This window comes from Ciconia boyciana, chromosome 2 (assembly GCF_034638445.1).
Source record: "Ciconia boyciana chromosome 2, ASM3463844v1, whole genome shotgun sequence".
NCBI classification, from domain to species: Eukaryota; Metazoa; Chordata; class Aves; order Ciconiiformes; family Ciconiidae; genus Ciconia; species Ciconia boyciana.
This window is the reverse complement of record NC_132935.1, coordinates 158975182-158994629: the sequence shown is the minus strand read 5'-3', so window position 1 is coordinate 158994629 and position 19448 is coordinate 158975182. Positions and strand designations below refer to the sequence as shown.

The following is a 19448-nucleotide window of genomic DNA, read 5'->3' as shown; positions in this document are numbered from 1 at the left end:
TGTGTCACGTATTAGATAATCTCCTTATAGTTTAAAACTAAAAATGCTAATGGATTGGGGAAATGGGTTTCTGCTTTCACCCAGCATATCTGTCTTTTTTATGCTTGTCTTTTGGATCATTTATCTAAATAATAACCTTTAGTACCTACTCCTTCCTTCCAATGAACTAAAAGATATTAATGATTAAAGTCAGTGAATACACGTCTTCTCCCTACTCTAGTTTTGCCAGCTGAGGTTACCACTTTCAGCTGCTTCTTTTTGGGGGGGGCAGGGGGGGAGGACAAGCTGCAGACATCCCCTTGCATCCCCTTGCAGAGCTACTCATATGGTTACTTCCTAATTTGTCTCAATCAAAACAGCCTAAGTTAGTGTAAACTAACTGTAGATCTCTTTTAATGAGTATCACCAGTCAGCACTGACTGAAAGGACATTGATCTCAGTGACTAAAAGAAAGCAATTATATGAAAAACTCAGCAAACAGCTTTCACTCAGCAAATCTGTTGGGGCAGCCCCAGAAAAGAGACAGTAATAAGCCCCCTCAAGGGAAGATGCTGTGGGTGGTAACTTCTTCAGCAGGCAAACCTGGAGATGCAGGATATATTTGCATGGCCTTAGTCTCAGAATGATGGAAGATAACTCATTTTGTACAAAAGCAGCATGGAGAAGATAAATGACCAGCCCAAGGTCAGGTACAAAGATTGTGGAAATTGTGGGAGTAAGTGCCAGGACAGAGATTTTTCTAGAGTATTTGTGTAGTTCAGTTTTCATCATGCCTGACTTAAGCTGCATAAGGACCGAGCTTTTAGAAATTGCTTAGCACATAACCCTCTGGAAAAAAAAAAAAACAAACAAGATTCTGAGCAACAGGGATGTATCTTTAAAACACTAAGGGAATCGCTTTCGTCACCTGCCGATACCTTCTGAAATAGATGGAACTGAAGCACATTTGAAGAGCCAACAACTCAGTACTGCCTTGAGACTTTGGAAAATGTTTTCCAGAGGAAAAGTATCCTTCCACAGCCATTCTCTCCCAGAAATTTCAGTTCTGCTGACCCCAGTGGTGACAGTATGACATGAGGGAAAACAATACCTCAAGTAGATGGATGCCATGCTAGAGACTCACAGCAGAGTATTCAAGTAACTTGCACTGTTCCGAGGCTCTCACTGCTTAGAATAAATTCATTCTGGCACAAAGCTTTCAGTCTGCATAGTCAAAAAAGGCTTTGGATGTAAAGCGATATTCTTACATGAATCAGGCTGTTTTCTCCATTGATAAGAACAAAGAATGACCCTATGAGCTCAGTCTAAAATTCTTCCTGGTGCAGCTTTGATCTTTCCTGTGGTGATAAATAGCACAATATTCTCAATAGTTGCAAATTACAAAAGAGCCAGAATCTACCTATGTGTATCATGTAGTCACTAAATCACATTTTCATGGCATGTGGGAGGTGACCAGGAGACAATAGCAGACAGACAGCTAAAGGAATTGTATTCTGCTCATTCTGCAGGGGGGGGGAATAATCCATTAATATAATTTAATAGGAAAGGAAATCTGTTAACAAATATTATCTCAGCAGGAAGCAAAAATTTACTGAAGCAACAATTCTATATGAACTTTCATTTCCAGTGAATCATACCATTATGTTCAATTTCATTCTAAATGCAAAACCTGCCCTTGCGGCTTGTTCTCTGCTGCAGGATCACTGTCAAAACAAAGAATAATTACAAAATGTTCCCTCAATTCAGAATTCCTATGTGGTAATTGATGCCCATATGATGCAGAGAGCTAAATGTGAAATTTGTAAAATGCAAACTGGATTTCTCCCCTTTTCTGGTATTTAGACAACACAGGAAAGTTGGAAAAGTAGTTGACAGGACTTTCTAATTATTCACATTTTAGATTTTAAAACAACTGTATTTACCAGGTACTTGAAGCCAAATTGGTAAATGTAAAATAATAAACCACAATATTCTAGGATAGTATCTGAAATATTTGTTGTAATGTATTTATTTAGATATGGCATCACTAGATTTGAATGCTGAATTAGTCTACTAAGCAGATTGATATTCCTTTCAATATTACATTTTCTTGATTATTATATTTATAATTTGTCTGAAATATTGCTTTAATTGTTAGAAAGTATTTTTACTTCACAAACAGGTGATAATAATTCTATTAGTATATTTTCTGCAAAAGTACGATGCCCATTTTCACCCAAATTTGGGATTGTGGAGTTCAGCAAAATACATACTTTCCACATTTTGCTTTGTGACATGAGGTACTGAAGAAGGCAAATATTGACATTTTCTTTCTTTGAAGATACATGAAATTTGTCATTATGGGAAAGCTCTGTTGCCCTGAATGACAAATTACACAATGAGACAGACGGAAGATGCAAATCTTGGGGTTTTAAAAGCACCTAATATTTTTGCAAATTATATTCAGCTGTATTTATCTAGCATTCTGGCATGCTGCTGGATTACTGTTATCATTAAATCTATAAATAGGATGCAAAATGCATTTGAGCTGTCTGTGCATGAATAAAGAGCAGCCCAGCAATAAATTATAGCATAATATATAGTTTCAAATGTAGCAAAAGGAATGCCTTGACAAATCAATGCAACATATTTTGTCACTGAGGGTGAAAGATTCATTATGCATCAGCCTTGAGAAAGCTGGATTTCTGAAGCATGGGTCACCTAGGACATATGCTGTAATGAGAGAATATGGAAACATGCACAGAAAGACAAAAATAATCTTCTGAATAATAAAACCATATTAAATTTTCAGGTAAAATATAAGTCCTGTGCAGTACTTCATTGTTCAAGAGAGGTCAGGAGTGCAACGCCAAAGAACAAAATAATGAAGCCTGACTTCCTATGGACTTGGTCCCCACAGGAGATTCAAGACCAACCCTTTTTCTGAAACTGGGTCATATGCGCTGGCTTTCATTTGTGTTTTCTGGTGTCTGCTAAGGTCTAAGCTCATCTTGTGGCACTTTGTTCAGCTGAGAAATTCTTTCCTCTACCCAGCCACCTATTTTGATGAAACTTGGGGAAATTCAGTGTTTCCAGGAACTCCAGCCATCTGCCAGACATGACTGAAACTGGCACTAGATTTCAAAGTTGGTGGGAGGACAAGACACAGACACAGGGCCAGACACACAAACCCAGCAGGTTGCATAAGCCTCCAGTACAGCAAACAGACTAAAAATAAGACCAACCAATTGGTTTTCCTGCTGACAGCAGGAAACTGCCACGGGACATTTAATTCCCTCTGATCACATAAATGACAGACGAGTTGTCACCTGCTGCGCGTGCCAGGCCAGGCAAAGCAAGGAGGATCCCGTCCCTGTGGCAGGGGCCACTGGTCCCAGCAGCTGCATCACCTTGTCCTGCACGCCGCTGTGGATGGAAACACCCCAACAGAAGTTAGTACTGGACAGAGGCTGTAGACGTGGACGTTGTCTCTGGCATGCTCAGGAAGAGACACCTGAGGTTGGCAGGGTTGGAAGGGGCTTAAAATGGGGGACTGGGCAGGTGGAGGAGAAGCCAGGGGTGTTGATATCCCTCTGCTCCTGCGGCCTCGAGCAACAGCCTCGTGCCCAGCAGGCATTAGGGCCTTGCAACCGCAGCCAAAGCTATGAGGGACGAATTGTTCCAGTCCCTTCTATAAGAAGAGGGACAAACCTTACATTTTCTCAAATATGTAAAAAAAAGAGGGGATCTCTACGGATTTAGCGGCTTTGGTACGGGTTTCAAGCGAGCTCCAGCCCCCCGGAGACTATCTCGTCAGAGCTGGGACCGCCTGAGGGGCCGCCCCGCGGCCAACGCCCAGCAGGGGGCGCTGCGGCCCGAAATGGCGGCCACGCGGCGGAAGAGGAAGGTCGGCTCTTCCCCAAGATGGCGGCGCCCAGGCGCGGCGTGGCTGAGAGGAAGATGAAGCGGCCAGTGGCCGCCCGCGCTCGCTGCGGTGGGAAGCTGGACAGGCTGCGGCAGGCGGTGCAGGAGTTCGTGCAGGCAGCCGGCGACCAGCCGCCGCTGTCCCTGCTGAAAGACTCGGAGAGGCAGAACCGCAGGAGCCGCCGGGACGCGAGGAAGGAGAAGCGCAGGCTCAAGCGGAGCCGCCGCCGCCGCCTCCAACGCGGGGAGCCAGCGGAGGCCCCAGCGAAGCCGGCCCCAGCGAAGCCGGCTCCTGCCGCCCGCCCCAAAGCCCCGGCCTCGCCCGCCGCCGCCGTCGGAAAGCCGCGGCCGGGGCCGCCGCGGCAGCAAGAGGCGGTGCGGCCGCCGGTGCCGGCACCGACACCCCGCGCGGCCCCCCCGGCTGCCGCAACCGCCTCGGCGCGGAAGCGGGCCTTGCTGGAGGCCAACGAGGAGGAGGAGAAGGAGATCCGGCGCCTGGAGCGGCAGCTGGGGCTCGGCAAGCGCCGCAAGAAGCAGGAGGGGACCGCGGCGGAGAAGCTGCCTCAGAGCTTCCTGCGGGACGGGCTGGGCTACGTGCTGGGTGCCCTGGGCTCCCGGGCCGGCCTCAGCAGGCTGTGCGAGAGCAGCGACGAGGAGGAGGCCCCGGAGCCGCGGGAGGGCCAGCCGGGGCCGAAGGAGGAGGACGAGGAGGAGGAAGAGGAAGAGCCAGAGGACGCCTCAGATCCCTCCGAGGGGGACGATGTGGAGGGACAGTGGGAGAGCGGGAGCTCGTCCTCATCTCCCGAGGACGGCGGGGTGCTTGAGGCCAGCGAGCCCCTGGGCGAGGAGGAGGAGGAGGAGGTAGGGCGTTCGCCTCAGATAACGCAAACCTGCTTCTTAAAGTACATGCCACAACCTGAACGTAAAGCAGAGTTTACATCGGCTCTGTAAAGCATGGGTGTTTGCGGTCTAGTCAGGCCATGCAGAGTGTTGTCATGGATCAAAACAGCGCCAGGCCCAGCAACAGTGTTGAGTTCAGAGGCCTGCCAAGTCCCAGGGACAGCTGTTAGGCGTGGAGGGTAGAGTTCCCCCAGGTCAGGATGCTGGTAGATAGTACACTAAAGCACAAGGCCTGTGGCCTTGTCTCTGTATCCGAGATCAGCAAATAAAAGGAACAAAACAGTGGTGCTACCCTGCCTTTAGAGTTTAAGAACATGATTAAGCTCTCTCTGCTCTTAGCAGAAGTGCTTATGTTAAAACTAATATCTGTTGCAAACTGAAGTGTTACTTCTTCTGGATGATCCCAGAGGTTCTGCCTGCTTTAGGTCTTGTAGCACAGGTGGAGAAGAGGAGGCCAAACGGGTCATTTAGCCCACATGGCACTAACTTAGACTGTAAGTACGTCTGCAGCTGATAAAACCAAGACCTAAGATGTCAGGTTTTAATAACAATAACTTAAAGAAAATTTCATGTAAAGGGAAGAGGTTTTTAGCTGCCATCGAGTTGGTCATAAGCAGTAACTTGTTGTGTGCTTCTTTTTTGTATGAAGTTGTTCCTTTGGCATTAGTTATTAGATGGTAAAAGATATACTTAAGCTTGGTATATTAATTTTAAATAGAAATGTATATTTGTGTTCAAATATTTAAGATACTAGTCTCATTTGGTATCTTATTTTATTGTTTTCCTGGTAAGAGTCATAATCACAGTGCTACAAAGTATGTTCCCCCTCAAGTAAGGAAAGCTCAGGAGACACTAGATGACAAGAAAAGAGAAGAACTGGGAAGACTGAAGAAAATGGTGAATGGTCTCATTAATAGGTAATATAATAAGGAAAGTCATTAATCTTTCTGGTTTGATGTGACAGTGCTCATCATTCAAAGAAAAGTGGCAAGGATGTGACTTCTCTCTTCACAAACTGATTTTAATTTGGCAATCAGGTCTGCTATCCTTAATAATAATTATCTTTGTTGATATAAATTCTTCAAAGTTGGTCATTATAGAAGTTGAAAAATCTAGAAAATAAATTTTAAGATTGGGCTGAATTCCACACAGCAGTTGCCTGCAAGTGCTAGGTATAATTCACTAAGTGTCAGTTGGCGTATGCCTATAGAAAAAACTCATAGTGTGAGTTATAACTCCCCCAAAAAAGCATTATTTTCTTTTTTTAATTAAATAAAATTAAATTTCTCCAACACTACAACTGAGGAGGAGCAACATTTCATAGCTTAAAGTACTGAAGAACAGAAAATGTAATTAACACTTTAGGGTATTTTTAAAATAAGAAATCTATTGGCATTTTCTTTTATCTATGTTATCTGTAAAATGCAGACTACACTATGCTGTTTGTTCAGTCATTTAGAATTTGATATACCTTATATGTTAGAAAAGTATGAGGTATTTTCATACTCAATTTCTCCGACGACTGTGATATGCTATAGTTACAACTGCTAAGAACAAAGTCTTTCCTTAATAAGTCTGTTCAGTGTGACAGTAAGTACATTGGCAGTGCTTTGTAAATACTGCTGCTAATCTGTTTTTACATGTAAATATTTTCTAAAAAAAAACCCAGAATTAAACATATGTTGTATTTTTTTTAGTTTAGTGAACACAGCAATGTACAAAAGGTCCCTTCCAGTCATCTTTTCAGTCTTTCTTCTTAAGCCAAGCTAGTTTCTCTAAAATGAATAGGTTGTTTGTTGGGTAAATTGAAAATTGTGGGACCATGTAAAGGGAAGAAAAAGTGAACACTGGATTTTGTTTCTTAATAGGTTGAGTGAACCGAATTTGGCCTCCATTAGTGGACAGATGGAAGAGCTCTACATGGCCAACAGCAGAAAGGACATGAATGAAACTCTGACAGATATTCTCATGAATGCTTGCGTTACTGCAGTTGCCATGCCTGCAAGATTGATGATGGAGCATGTCCTTTTGGTCAGCATTCTTCATCATAATGTAGGAATTGAGGTAATTCTTGTGGTTGGGACTGATTTTGTTTAATAATACATATTGTAGAGTGTTTTCCTTGATATTTTGTTTGAATTGCCTTTTCATTTTTGATTGTGTGTCACTAAAAAGCATCTCTAGTTGAATTTCATCAGTATTTGTAGCTTATTTGCTAGGTGTCCACAAACGAAAGGGACAAAGTCTGTTGCTTTATCTAATTAATTTATTTCCTCCATGAGTTACCACTGGTCACTTGTCAAAACATCAGTTTTTTTCATCAAAATCTTTCTGCATCGATAAACCTGAATTTTTTAAGCTTCAAGTTTTCTCCTCTTTTAATTACACTGATCCATTTCTGTTCTCTTGGGTACGTGAGGGTATTGTTCTTGAACAATGCATATCCAGATAAGGAAAGCGCTGCAGTTACAGAAATCCTTTTACATCCATAGAAAAAGTCCTTTTTTTAAGCCCAATCATGCAAATCATTGGTGGAATTAACTAGGTATATCAATGACTCCAGAATATGAAAAACTTCAAAAAGCATGGCAAATTTTTTGGAGGCTTTTTTTGTGGTTTTAGGCCTGATGAATGATTGAGATAAATATCTCTTGCTTACTGTTAAGAAGAAGCTGAAACTACTGATGTCAAAGGGAAGATTTTAGCTAATTTCAGTGAAATGTCTCTCAGGAAACTGAGGTGCTCCAGCACCATGTTCCCATCAAGTTATGTTTTCTTTCTACATCTCAATGAAAAAGCTGTATTGATGCAAGTTCTTCAGTTTGTCATATAGTGATCTGAATGTTGTCTCTGAAACCATATTAAATATCATCAGATGGATGCAATTACAGCAGCTTTCTCCATGCAGCCTTGCCATTCAACTTTTTTTTGTTCCTCTTTGCTGCTTGAAAGGCAGTTCTGACTGCAAATACAACGTAATATTACAATGCTGTTTTAAGAAGAGAAACACAATCTTTTTAGAAGTTGAAACTTTGCAAAATACCTAGTAATAGGTTTTAGATATAGATATAATAATAGGTATTAGAAATAGATAGATGATATCCAGACTGTCTTCTGTACTACTGACTCTGTTGCACAGCATCTTTGAATCTAAGGCTGTAGTATTTAAGTATATTATAAAGCCCCATTATTTTTTCTGTAAAATAAATGTAGCTTATGCGTTACACGAAAGTGTGATAGCACAGCTGCATTGCAGATTAGTTTGAGCAATGCAGAAGTTGGGATTCCAATAGCTGTGTTTATACATTTGTGCAATATGATCGTTGGATAGTTAAAACCTAAGCCCGTCAAGGCTTCTAATGCAAGTCAGTACTGCTGTTGGGACTTTGGTTTTCGTAAGAACAATCAGCAAATAGCACCATAATAATGGGGGGGGGGAAGTCTTGTTTAGCGGTAATGTGTTCATTACCTACCTATATTTTGGTATGCTTTATAATTCCAGTCTTTAGCATCAGTTCTCTCTTCACAAATATAGAGACTCCAAAATTTCTTTTCCCAACTGTACCACTGACAAATGGCTAGGACTTACCCCACTTCAAAATCAGCCTAAGCTCATGCTCAGCAACTGTGAAAACTTGGTATGTTGGGGGTTGTTTTACAATTTTTTTTTTTAACCCTCCTGTTAAGGATTTTGTTCTGGAATGCTGAACTCTGTGATGCATTTGGTTTTTGACATGCAGCTTTTACTGGATGAATGACTAGCAGTAACAGCATGCTAGCCTGACAGCTGGGAAGGTGCTAATATGTGTCCATGAAAATTATGTAAACAAATTCTGATGTATGTGTACTGTCAGTTCATAACATTTGCTTTCCTTGCACAGACTTTAAAAGGCAACTGGATGGCATATATGAGGTGTAAATAACATATACTTTAAGAAAATGTCACACCACTTAGATATTTGTATGTGTAAGTGTAGAACATCCATATTGGTTGAGAGGAGCAACAACATTTCTTTAAAATTAATAGTGGCAGTGCCTCAAAAATGAATGTTTTAGAGATGTCTATAAAATCTACTTATGGTTAACTGCTGGTTATTCCCCCCCCCCTCCCCCCCGCCCCCAATGGAACTATTGCCAGGTCGGCGCTCACTTTTTGGAAGCCGTGGTGAAGAAATTTGATGAACTCTGTAAAAGTGATGCTGAAGGGAAAGAATGTGAAAATCTGCTTGCCTTGATTGCTCATCTGTATAACTTCCATGTGGTTCATTCCCTGCTGATCTTTGATATTCTGAAAAAGCTTGTTAGCACTTTCACTGAAAAAGAGATTGAGTTGATTTTGTTTCTTCTGAAAAACGTGGGCTTTTCCTTAAGAAAAGATGATGCGTTGGCTTTGAAGGAACTTATCACTGAAGCCCAGAGGAAAGCAAACACAGCAGAGAAGAAACTCCAGGATCAGACTAGGGTATGTGTGTGTGCGTGTGTGTTAAAGATTTTCTGTTCTGAATAGACTTTAATGAGCACTTGGATACATGTGTTAATTTACCAAAATGTTTTCTGCTACACTCTATTTAGGTTCTAAGTTACGATTAGTGTTCAGTTGTTGCATTCAGTTATTTGCATTCTTCTTGTCTGTCTTTCTCCATTAGTTCTTAGGACACAGACACCAAAATGCTCGTAATGGTTGAGACTAGGACTGTTTTCTGTCTTATGCAATGGACAGTGCTTCTGTTTCCTGATACTTTGTACACTTCAAAAAATGGTCACTGAGGCATGGTGTTTAGCCGATTAAGATTTTAATTGAAGCTTGAACAGAAATGAATATAATAGGAGTTAAAGTAAACATCCTTCTTTGTATTCATGTAATCTAAATTTTGATGTATGTTGCCAGCTGAGCTGCTTATTCTCACAGAATAGTAATTTCAAAGTACACTTTCTCCTTTATTAAAGAAACTCACAGCACATAATCCACAGAAATATTTCTTTTCCCAATAGGTCCGATTTATGCTAGAGACTATGTTGGCACTAAGGAATAATGACATGCGTAAGATTCCTGGTTACGATCCTGAACCAGTTGAAAAACTCCGCAAATTGCAAAGAACACTGGTGAGAACTTTCTTGACATATGTAGTATAGCTGTTCTTAAACTAGAAGTAATTATTTGTATTGTACGTTGACTTGATGACCTATAGTATTTTTTAATTTGTTTAACAGTCTGAAACTCTCGTGGACAAAAATCACTTCTTAGATCCTTAAGTATTATATCCTGTGTCTAAGTTTAGTCAGCAGTCAACCAGCCTTCTGCAGAACAGTTTGAGAAAGGACATAATACTTAGCCAAAGACATTGCCTCAAAGTCCTATACTTGAAAAAGAGATTGTGGGATGTTTAATGATTGTGCAGAAGAAATGAGTCATTATGACAAGTTCTTTTTTCCATAGATTTTGGATGCAGGCACCCGCTCCTAACTTCACCAGAATTATTTTCGAAGTCTAACACTTCTGAAAACCTGGATGTTTTTTCTTTCTTGTTTTTCTTTTGCGGAGAGAGGGCAGTTTGTCTAGAACAATCCAGTATAAAATGCATGAAAGTAATTGTCTCTTTGGTTTGAGAACTAATTCATTTTCACAAGACTTGAATCTGGTTTTAGAGTCCCTTGTATCTCCAACCAGAAAATTACACTACTTGTCCACAGCACCTAGAGCATCTTGTTTTTCAGAAATTTGTAAGTGCAGGATGTGCACATCAGTGATAACAGGCCAGGCAAAAATAAGCTAGGTAACCTAGTTCTGTAGAATTTCCTTTGTTTTTCGCAGTCCTCTTAGTATGCTTCTAGCATCCTTTGTGAAAATTCTTATTTTGTTCAAAGAGTTTAAACTTTTCGGTTTTTTAATTGTACAAAACTTAAGGCAGTTTGTCATGTCATTTTATTTGATCACAAGTGTTCAGAAGGAAAATCATGACCAGATTGTGAGGTGCTGCAAGTGATTTTTCAATGTCAGCATCAAGTCTGAACTCTAATCAAGTTTTATGATTGGAAGATGGGTACTTCTTAATTGATTGTCTCTTTTTTTAAAAAAAATTTTAAAATCAAGAGCTTCTAAATGTAGATTTAAGCAAATTCTTGTATTTGAGAAATTAGAGCATATGGGAAACTTGTAAATTCTTTTCAGGTTGCTGACTGAAACTAAAGGTTGTGGGGGGCAAACATGTGAAGACCTTTATGGAGATTAAGTTATTTTAAAGTAATTTTAAGTAATTAAAGTATTTGGGGTTTTTTTGTTTTGTTTTTTTAAAAAGAAAGCTTCAAATAAACACTTTTGGGGTTTTTTGTATTTTGTTATTCAAGGTTCACAGCAGTGGTTCTGGAAAAGAAACTCAGCTCCGTGTCTCCCTGGAATCTCTCCTCAGTGCTGATCAGGTTGGTCGCTGGTGGATCGTAGGGTCATCCTGGAGTGGAGTACCAATGATCAATGATACAAACAGCAAGACTCAGCAAAAACTGCATATAGGAAAGGTAAATCCAAGCAGTGCTGGTTATAAGTCTAAGTGTTTGTGATCTTTTGAATATTCTTCATACAGGTGAATAAGTTCATTTGAGAGCCCACCAAAAAAATCTTCACAGACTCTTGTAAGACTAAGTTTTTGGACTGTAAATTCTGCTCTTACATTTTTCAAAATGTTGTACTCATGCACTTCATAAGAGCTGTTACTACAAATATTATGGTATAGCTTGTTTTTTCTTATCCTGTGGAATTGCAAAAGTAACTTGTCATGTAAGTGGAAGAAGAGTCTTGACCTAAAGTGGATTTGCTAGTATGAGTTCTGGCAGGTAGTGTTGTCTGTCCATGGCTGGCATATATCTAAGCTGATTCTAAAAGTAGTGTGGTGAGATGGTCATAGTGACTTGCATTAGAGAAGCACATCTTAATTTAATTGTGCCAATTATTTTTACGTTAAAATATATTTCCCTGGTTGAAAAAGCTCCTGATGATGCCTCTGGACAAAAGCTCAGGACCTTTGGATCGATGCTTCATAGTTTACTGGAGATCTTCATTAATGGTCTTACTAGAGGCTGCACAGAAATAGCTTTCTTAAAGCAAGCATAAATAAAATAGCATTTAATTGTGGTTTTTTTTTCAGGTGAGTTCAAAGATAATGGAGCTTGCTCGTAAGCAGAGAATGAACACCGATATCAGGAGAAGTATTTTTTGTGTCTTGATGACAAGTGAAGACTTCCTGGATGCCTTTGAAAAGCTTCTCAAGTAAGTACAGACTAGCACAGAAGACAGCCCAGAGCTAAAAATAGCATTAGCTGGATTGGAAAAAGAACATTGCTGGTCTGGGCTTAAAAGCATTTAATTGATAATACAATTAAAGAAGTGCATAGCTAGGGCTCCACGTAGGGTAAAAGGGTAAGAGAGGGACCAAAACCCTGGTGTAAGGACTAGTAGGGGGCAGGCAGAACTGACTGGCAGTCAGAGGAAAGGAGAAGCCCCTGTTATTGTCACTCATGTGTATAACTGTGATTTACAGCATCTTTTGACTTAAGAAGCTTGTGTCTTTTTGCATTGAAGATATGCATCCCAGTCTAGCGGATTGAAGTCTGTTGCAGGCTTGCTTCCTTACAGAGGCAGACCAGAAGCTCCTTCAGAACATCTCATGGTTTTGTCGCTGGATTTCCATGCTACTGCCACTTCCTTTACTTCCTGCCACCTTGTTAAGCCGTCTTGTAGGTCTCTGTCCATACTTGCATGACCTGGTAGTGTTCTAGCACCTCCACTTCCCTCTTGCAGAATTTATTAGCTTTGGATTTGCTCCAGGGTCACATTTCAAGTTAAGACCAGTTTCCTTACCACTTGGCAAACAGTGTAGAAGAAGATGTGATCAGGGAAAAGCTCAAACTAAGCTATTCTTTGTGTTTGTCAGAATATTAATTGTAAGTCTATAGTAACTGGGAGGGGAGAGATCAAGTCTGAACTTTTCTATTGCAGCCTTGTAATTCAAGGGAATTGTCTTACCAGGATGGCATGCAATTATTTAATTTGCTAACCAAACCAAAACAGACTTTGTAATAAAGTCAACTAATATTTGATTAAATGCCACTTCTGCAAAACACAGATTGGATTTAAGACTGTGATGGAGTCATTCCAATATCTTAATATGGCCTGTTCAATTAAAAGAAATTAGCTGCTGCTGCTGCAGTTTTTGCCAAGACCTGGTAGTTCAATTTGCAAATTGATCCTTGACTCTCATCTGTGCTATTTAAACTAGTATACAAATCTGTATACATACAGGCTTGTCAGAAAAACTCTGTCTACAGATTGCCTGGTGTGTGTTGATACCGATTTTTATACAGCAAATTCAGAGAGAGGACTTCTCAAATCTGCCCACATCTGGCAGAGTATAATGGAAAGTACACAGAATTTTCAGTAAAGGAATTAACTTTAATGTGAACATGCGTTCCAGAGTGTATGGGAATTTATATTCCTATGTTTGATGTGAGTCTCATGAGGAAGAGCCTGAGAAATACATAAAGAAATATTTTAACTGCGCTTGTTGATTCATCTGCTGCTAGATCTCTGGCAGAGTTGAGGTGTGGTTAAATGGTAATTTAAACCATTTAAAATCCATGCTGCTATAGTTCTGCTTGTCTTTCTCCTCCTTACATCAAACGAAAGTAATTAGTTTGAAGCCAGAACAGCTCCCTGAAGTGGCTCAGCTTGTGATTGTAGAAGTGTCAGTGTAAAGGAAGGACTGGAAACATCACTGGAGACAAAGAGAAGAGAGTGAGACTTGATCTGTTTCATCAGCTGAAAGGCCGCACCTCCTTCACAAACCACACATTCACACATGAGGGGGAACAAATGCTGCTGAAGTTTGATGAAGAGGCAATTTTTTAAGCTATTTCATAGAGGTGAAGAATTTGAGAAACTTTGCATTTCACAAAAATTGAAACTTATAAAAGTCTTAGATATCCTGTTGTAGTGTGGTGTGTAATTTAGGATAGCAAGTGTGTGACTGTATCTACTGAAATCATTTGAACTGACTTTAAAAGGTGGGTTTGAGTATTGCTATTTTTGATCTAAAGGCAATGATAGTCTTGGACTTCAGCTGATGATAACTGGCCTACTTAGAGGCAGGCTTCTGCTGGTGATAAATAATCTACTCCAGAGGCAGTTGTCCCATACACAGGGGGAAATTCCTAAAGTGATCAAGCCATACAAGTCCGTGGGCATATTGTAACTCATGAATGATTTAATAGGTGAGGTGGTTGCATATTCTTTATCTAAGATTATCAAGCTTATGAAATCTGTAGTGAAGCTCAGCAGTGAAAGACTCTTAAATGTAGATGTTCAGGAATGCTAGGTCTGAAAAGAGAAAATACTGCTAGGTCTGTGAAGAAGTGAAGGTAAGAACAAAATTGAACAGCAAAGTGCCAATTTACTTGGTTACGACCATCTGGCAACATGAATATTTCCTAAATAAGCAAGTCATGGTAGAAGTGATGATGAACAAGGAAAAGGAGAGTGTACCAAATTAGTGATTGCAATGTAAATTCACAAGTCATCTATTAAATGCACGTCCAGTGGCTGAAAACCTGTGTATTTAAAAAAAAAAAACAAACACACACACACTTTTGTTGCTCTGTAATAAAATCAGATAGAACTTGGCTGATGGGAGAGCAAGCAAATTATATCACAGAGACAGCACTTACAGTGCTGGTCTCTTTTGGAGAGGCAGACTTCTAAGTTTTCACCGCTCATTAGCAATCAGCCTAGAAATCATCCCAGATTTTCATATTGTAAAACCTTAAATTCTGGGGTTTTTGGCTGAGAGGCAATATTTTCTCTGTTAATCTGGTACGTGTCTGTGATCTAATGCAATGGCAGATGTCTGGAGGTATATACAAACGAGGAATATTAGACTCAAGCAATGACAAACTGTACTCTACAGACTGTAGAGCAAGTTCCAGTGGAGTCAAACTGAGTTAGAAAATACACTTGAGTTATACTGATGCCATATGAAACTTGAGCTTGAAGCAATGAAAAGAATTTCGTTTGACATTTTTCAGATTATAATACGAAGCATTTTTCATTTTAATTGGTTTTAATGCTGCCAAGCATTTGGCAGCCCTGGAAGCTAAATCATATTATTCACAGAACAGGTGCATTGCAAGTTAGTTACCATTCCCTGCCAAAGTGTCTCAGCCCTCTTTTAGTCTGGTCAGCTGTTCAAGTGGGAAGGCTGTTCAGTCCTTGGCCTTTACGCTGAGGCAGCCAACATAAGTACTCGTTGCTACTCACTGTTTTCTTCAGGCTTTTTTTTTTTTTTAAGGTGGTTTGAAATCACTGACTGCATCCTCTTAGGCTACTGTCAAACGATAATGACCTTCAGGTATTATGTAGCATGGAGTTCACCTAGAGATGAAAAGATTCATATCACCAAGTAGGAAAAACATCTTAAAATATTTTCTTATCCCTAGTAAGTACCACAGAAGTGAAGGGCCCTGGACATGTGTCTCTAAATAGGCTTATGCTGATCCAAAGGCTGTTTTTCCTCCTGTGACCGTAGGTAAAAGTGTGAGATAACCACAACAGGGTCCTACAGTTCTTGTTTCACTGTTTAACCTTTGTAGTGGTACACCATGCAGCAGCGCTTGCTGCAGTACTACTGCTACATTCAAAGGCACGAGACTCCATGATGACAGGGCCCTCTCCTCTGTTTTTCTTCATGGAGAGCTACAGATATGGAGTGGGCTACCTTTCCTTCCCCAGGCGGCAATTATACTTGTATCATTCCACTTCTGTCTGTTGAGGTCTTGCCTTTGCAGCCACTCCTTTAACACCAATGATACCGTAGCATTTCCATGTTGCCGTACCAGGATACTGATTTAGCCCAGGGTCTTAAGGGTTTGAGTCCATTCAGTGTTTTAAAGACTTTGTAAGAACTTTCTAACAAGTAAAATTTAATGTGTTTGGTGGGGTTTTTTCAGTATTACTCTCGAATGTTGACTGTAGCTCTTACTTTGTGGCAGTAATTTTTTCCTTACTAAACGATTCTCATTCTCTTGCTAAATTTTAGGCTTGGACTGAAAGATCAGCAGGAGAGAGAAATTGTTCACGTTATCCTTTACTGCTGCTTACAGGAGAAGACATATAACCCCTTCTATGCATTTTTGGCTAACAAGTTTTGTCAATATGAAAGACGATTTCAGGTGAAGAAAAATCTGTTTCTGCTTTGGTTTAGTGTCATTACTGTAGTTAGGAAGACATTTATTAAATACCTGAGAATGGATGCATGTCTGTTACGATCTTGATCCTGAGGAAAAATTCTGCTGGTATAGCTATGCATTCAGTAAGGCGTACTCAGGGTCAGCTCTGAATAGGAATAACTACTGCAGAAGGCTTGCTTTCCTCTTCTACACATTTTAAAAGAATTGAACAGTCTGATCAAGCATCTCTGTTAATTAACAGAGGGCTCATAAAGAATAGAAGGTCTAAAGGTTTTGTTGTGTTGTTACTCATTTAAATAGTCACTTGACTTGTAGGATTTTTTTTTTTCCTTTGACGCCTAGGTGACATTTCAGTTTAGTATTTGGGACAAAATCAGAGACTTAGAAAACCTGTCAGCCACTGCCATCTCCAACTTGGTTTCGCTGTTGGCTCACTTAATAAGGACAAAGTCATTGCCGCTTTCAGTTCTCAAGGTTGGTGTGTCATCTTTTCAAAATACTTCCGTGTTTTCCTTGCATTTGCTAGTTCTATGGAAAATGTATTTTCTCTGTTACCTAGCTGGTACTTTAGCTGTTCATGGTCATAAGCTAAGACAAAACTTGTTCTAAAATTACCAGATTAATCCCATTGATTACGGTAGTGCTATCATTTGAGGAAAGGGGAACCTATGGTGACCCAGGCATACAGAAAGCCTACAATTCTATGTCTAGAGCAGTTGTAAGATTATTTTCTGTAGAGTATCCAGAGTTGGAACTGAGGCCCCTTTATTAACAGGCTTTGTCAGTGGATTCTGTGCTATGCTTTTTAGCTGATGTTGATTTTTATTAGACCAGAAAGAAATATACTGAGCACTTGAATTTCAGAATGAGGAGTCCATAGAATTTTATTAGAAGAACAACTGAAATGTGTTAAACAAGCAATTATATGGACTGTCCTAGGTACTTCTGAAGTATTTATCTAATTGAGAAATTATATCCGGTATTCTGGTACTAGTAGACAGGTTATTCCTTAGAAACTTCTCTGCTTCCTTATTGATTGGCTTCTGGAGGCAGCATTCTCAGCTAATTCTTCCGTGCCAAACTTAAGGCTTGGTATACATGGGAGGCCAGTTGGTGTGCTAAAAGCTGTTCATTTAGAAGATAATTCAGCTGTTTGAAATACTTGAATTAATCTAATTCTGCCTTTCCCTCTCTCCACTAGGTAATTGAATTCAGCGAACTAGATAAACCCAAAGTCCGTTTCTTGCGACAAGTATTAAGCACGCTCTTAACCAAAACAGATGCTGAAGAACTTAGTGACATTTTTGTGAGGTAAGTGATCAGAGAGATCTCCAGGGAGCCCTTGGTGAGTAGTAATTAAGAAGATAAGAAGTTTGCTTATTTTGTTTGGAATTATACAGTGCCTTTTCCAAAGATCAGCCATCCATCCCTTAAAAAGTAAGCTCTTCTGGGTGAGCGGGGGGAAGCGTATCATTTGTGTGTTAGTAAAGGCTCTGATATAGATACAGCTGTGAGAAGTGTTATACAAAATAAGGCTTTTGGATATTCAGTGTATCATTTTGGTCATAGGATTTTCATGAGCAGAGCTCTGTAATTACCTGCTTTCCTTATTGCTTTGCTGTCTGTGTGCAGTGGGATTCACTTGCCCAGCAGTCTTTGCTAGAAGGTATCTTTAGCATAAGAAGGAAAAATAAAGAAATACTAATGAGGGAAAGGTTTGGGGGATTATTTTTTTTTACATCAACATTGTATGGAAAATCATATTTTTGTGTATGGGACAGGGTTGTCTGGAGAGGCTGGGAAATATCCATCCTTGGAGATGCTTAGGACTTGAGTGGATAAGACTCTGAGCAACCTGACCATACCTGGATGTTAGTCTGGCTTTAAACAGGAGGTCAGACAAGATGACCTGCCGACATCCTTTCCGACTTAAATTATTCCGTGATTTTGTTGTATTAAACTTGTAATGTCACAAAGTTAGAAAAAAATTAGGTGATTATGTTTCAACCATTAACACTGTACCACAAGGAAGCTCAAACGTGGTGTTTTCCTCGGGTTTTGCTGTAATGTAATTGTTTACATAAAGCAAGTCTAAGGCTCCAATATCCCATTTTATTGTTGAGAACCAATTGTATGTTGAGTGTGTTTGGGCTGTTTGCCAAACCAATGTAGACTTGCTGGTAATTTGAAAGCCTCTTCAGAAAAGCTCCTTTTATAGGTTGGATTTGTTTCTATGTCTCTATTTGCAGAAGATAAAGAAAAAAAAAATTTCTGAAACAGTAGAAGACTAAATACTATTTTTGATCTGTATTCTTACAGGATATCTGACAACCCCAAACTGGGAATGCTACGGGAAGGCTTGAAACTCTTCCTTAACCACTTCTTACTGAAAAATGTACAAGCCCAAAAAAGTGCTGAAGAAGCTAGCTTATTAAAAGAAAGAATTGAACTAGCAACCAAGGCTTTGCAAGCAAAAGAATCCAAATTGAAGCTATAGTTCTGTTTTTATAATAAAATATGTAGAAAAACTGAGTCTGCGTGAAGATGCAAAGGTGTGTTTAGTCTTTCAGACCCAAATAATTGAGAATGAGTAGAGCCATGTTACTCTAAAGAATCCATTTTTTGATGTAAACAGTTACTTTACTCTACACACTAGTTATAGGTTTAATTGAAGGTGATGCAAGGCCTTTTTGAAGAGAGGGAAAATATATTTTTTGTCATGTCCTTTTTTAGTATGAGTGCTTCATGTTGATGGTTAATATCTGGAGAAGAGGATGAATTTCTCTTCTGTGATAACTGCCAGTCAGCACTAGCATTCTGCATTGCATATTGTAACCTTTCATTTAAAATAATAGCATAATGCTGACCACTGTATGTTAAAGAAGCAGCCTTAACCAAAGGCTTTTAATAACTAATCATTGTACTTGCCTAAGAAACAGGCCACTAGATGGCACAAGTACTGGTGAGTCAGTTTTGGAAGAAATCGACTTTTTTCTTAAAGTGTTGAAGTTATCCACTAATTCTGTGAATTGTTTACCTGACTGTGGGTCAGGAAAAGATCTTCAGTTGGATTCAAAGCTGTAGTGAAACGACTTGAAGATCTGACTTTGCCCAATTACATTGGGTTTAGAGATCACAGCATAGTTTTATTGCTCTTTTAGCCTGTTTTTCGCAGCTTAAAAATTAGTTGCCTAATCACTTGTGTTAATCAGATTTTTCTAGACATAAAGAATAATATCAGTATGAGTCTTTTAACAAGACAATACCTTCCTTAAACATCTGAATGAAAAATGCAAGCAAATTCTTAAAAAAAAAACCAAAAAAAACACATGTACATTTCTTTCTGTAACAGTCAGTGTTAATGGTTTGTTTCTTTTGTCACCTTACCACTACACATTAAAGTGCAATTTTTG

The 19448-nt window shown here is 39.7% G+C and overlaps 1 protein-coding gene and 1 long non-coding RNA gene across 2 annotated transcripts in view; one reads left to right on the top strand and one right to left on the bottom strand.

Annotated features, from left to right (window-relative positions):
• LOC140648538 (uncharacterized) overlaps window positions 1-3914 on the bottom strand; it is a 20661-nt gene extending 16747 nt beyond the window's left edge. The window contains exon 1 of the long non-coding RNA XR_012041267.1: window positions 3309-3914. This is a non-coding gene — a long non-coding RNA (uncharacterized lncRNA). The remainder of the gene's footprint in view (window positions 1-3308) is intronic.
• Window positions 3860-19448, top strand: NOM1 (nucleolar protein with MIF4G domain 1). The gene is given in 12 exon segments (XM_072854709.1): window positions 3860-3884; window positions 3887-4764; window positions 5596-5720; window positions 6672-6867; window positions 8942-9265; window positions 9796-9906; window positions 11149-11316; window positions 11943-12064; window positions 15885-16017; window positions 16378-16509; window positions 17237-17346; window positions 18355-19448. Coding segments are annotated over 12 exon segments (2502 nt in total). The 3' UTR covers window positions 18533-19448.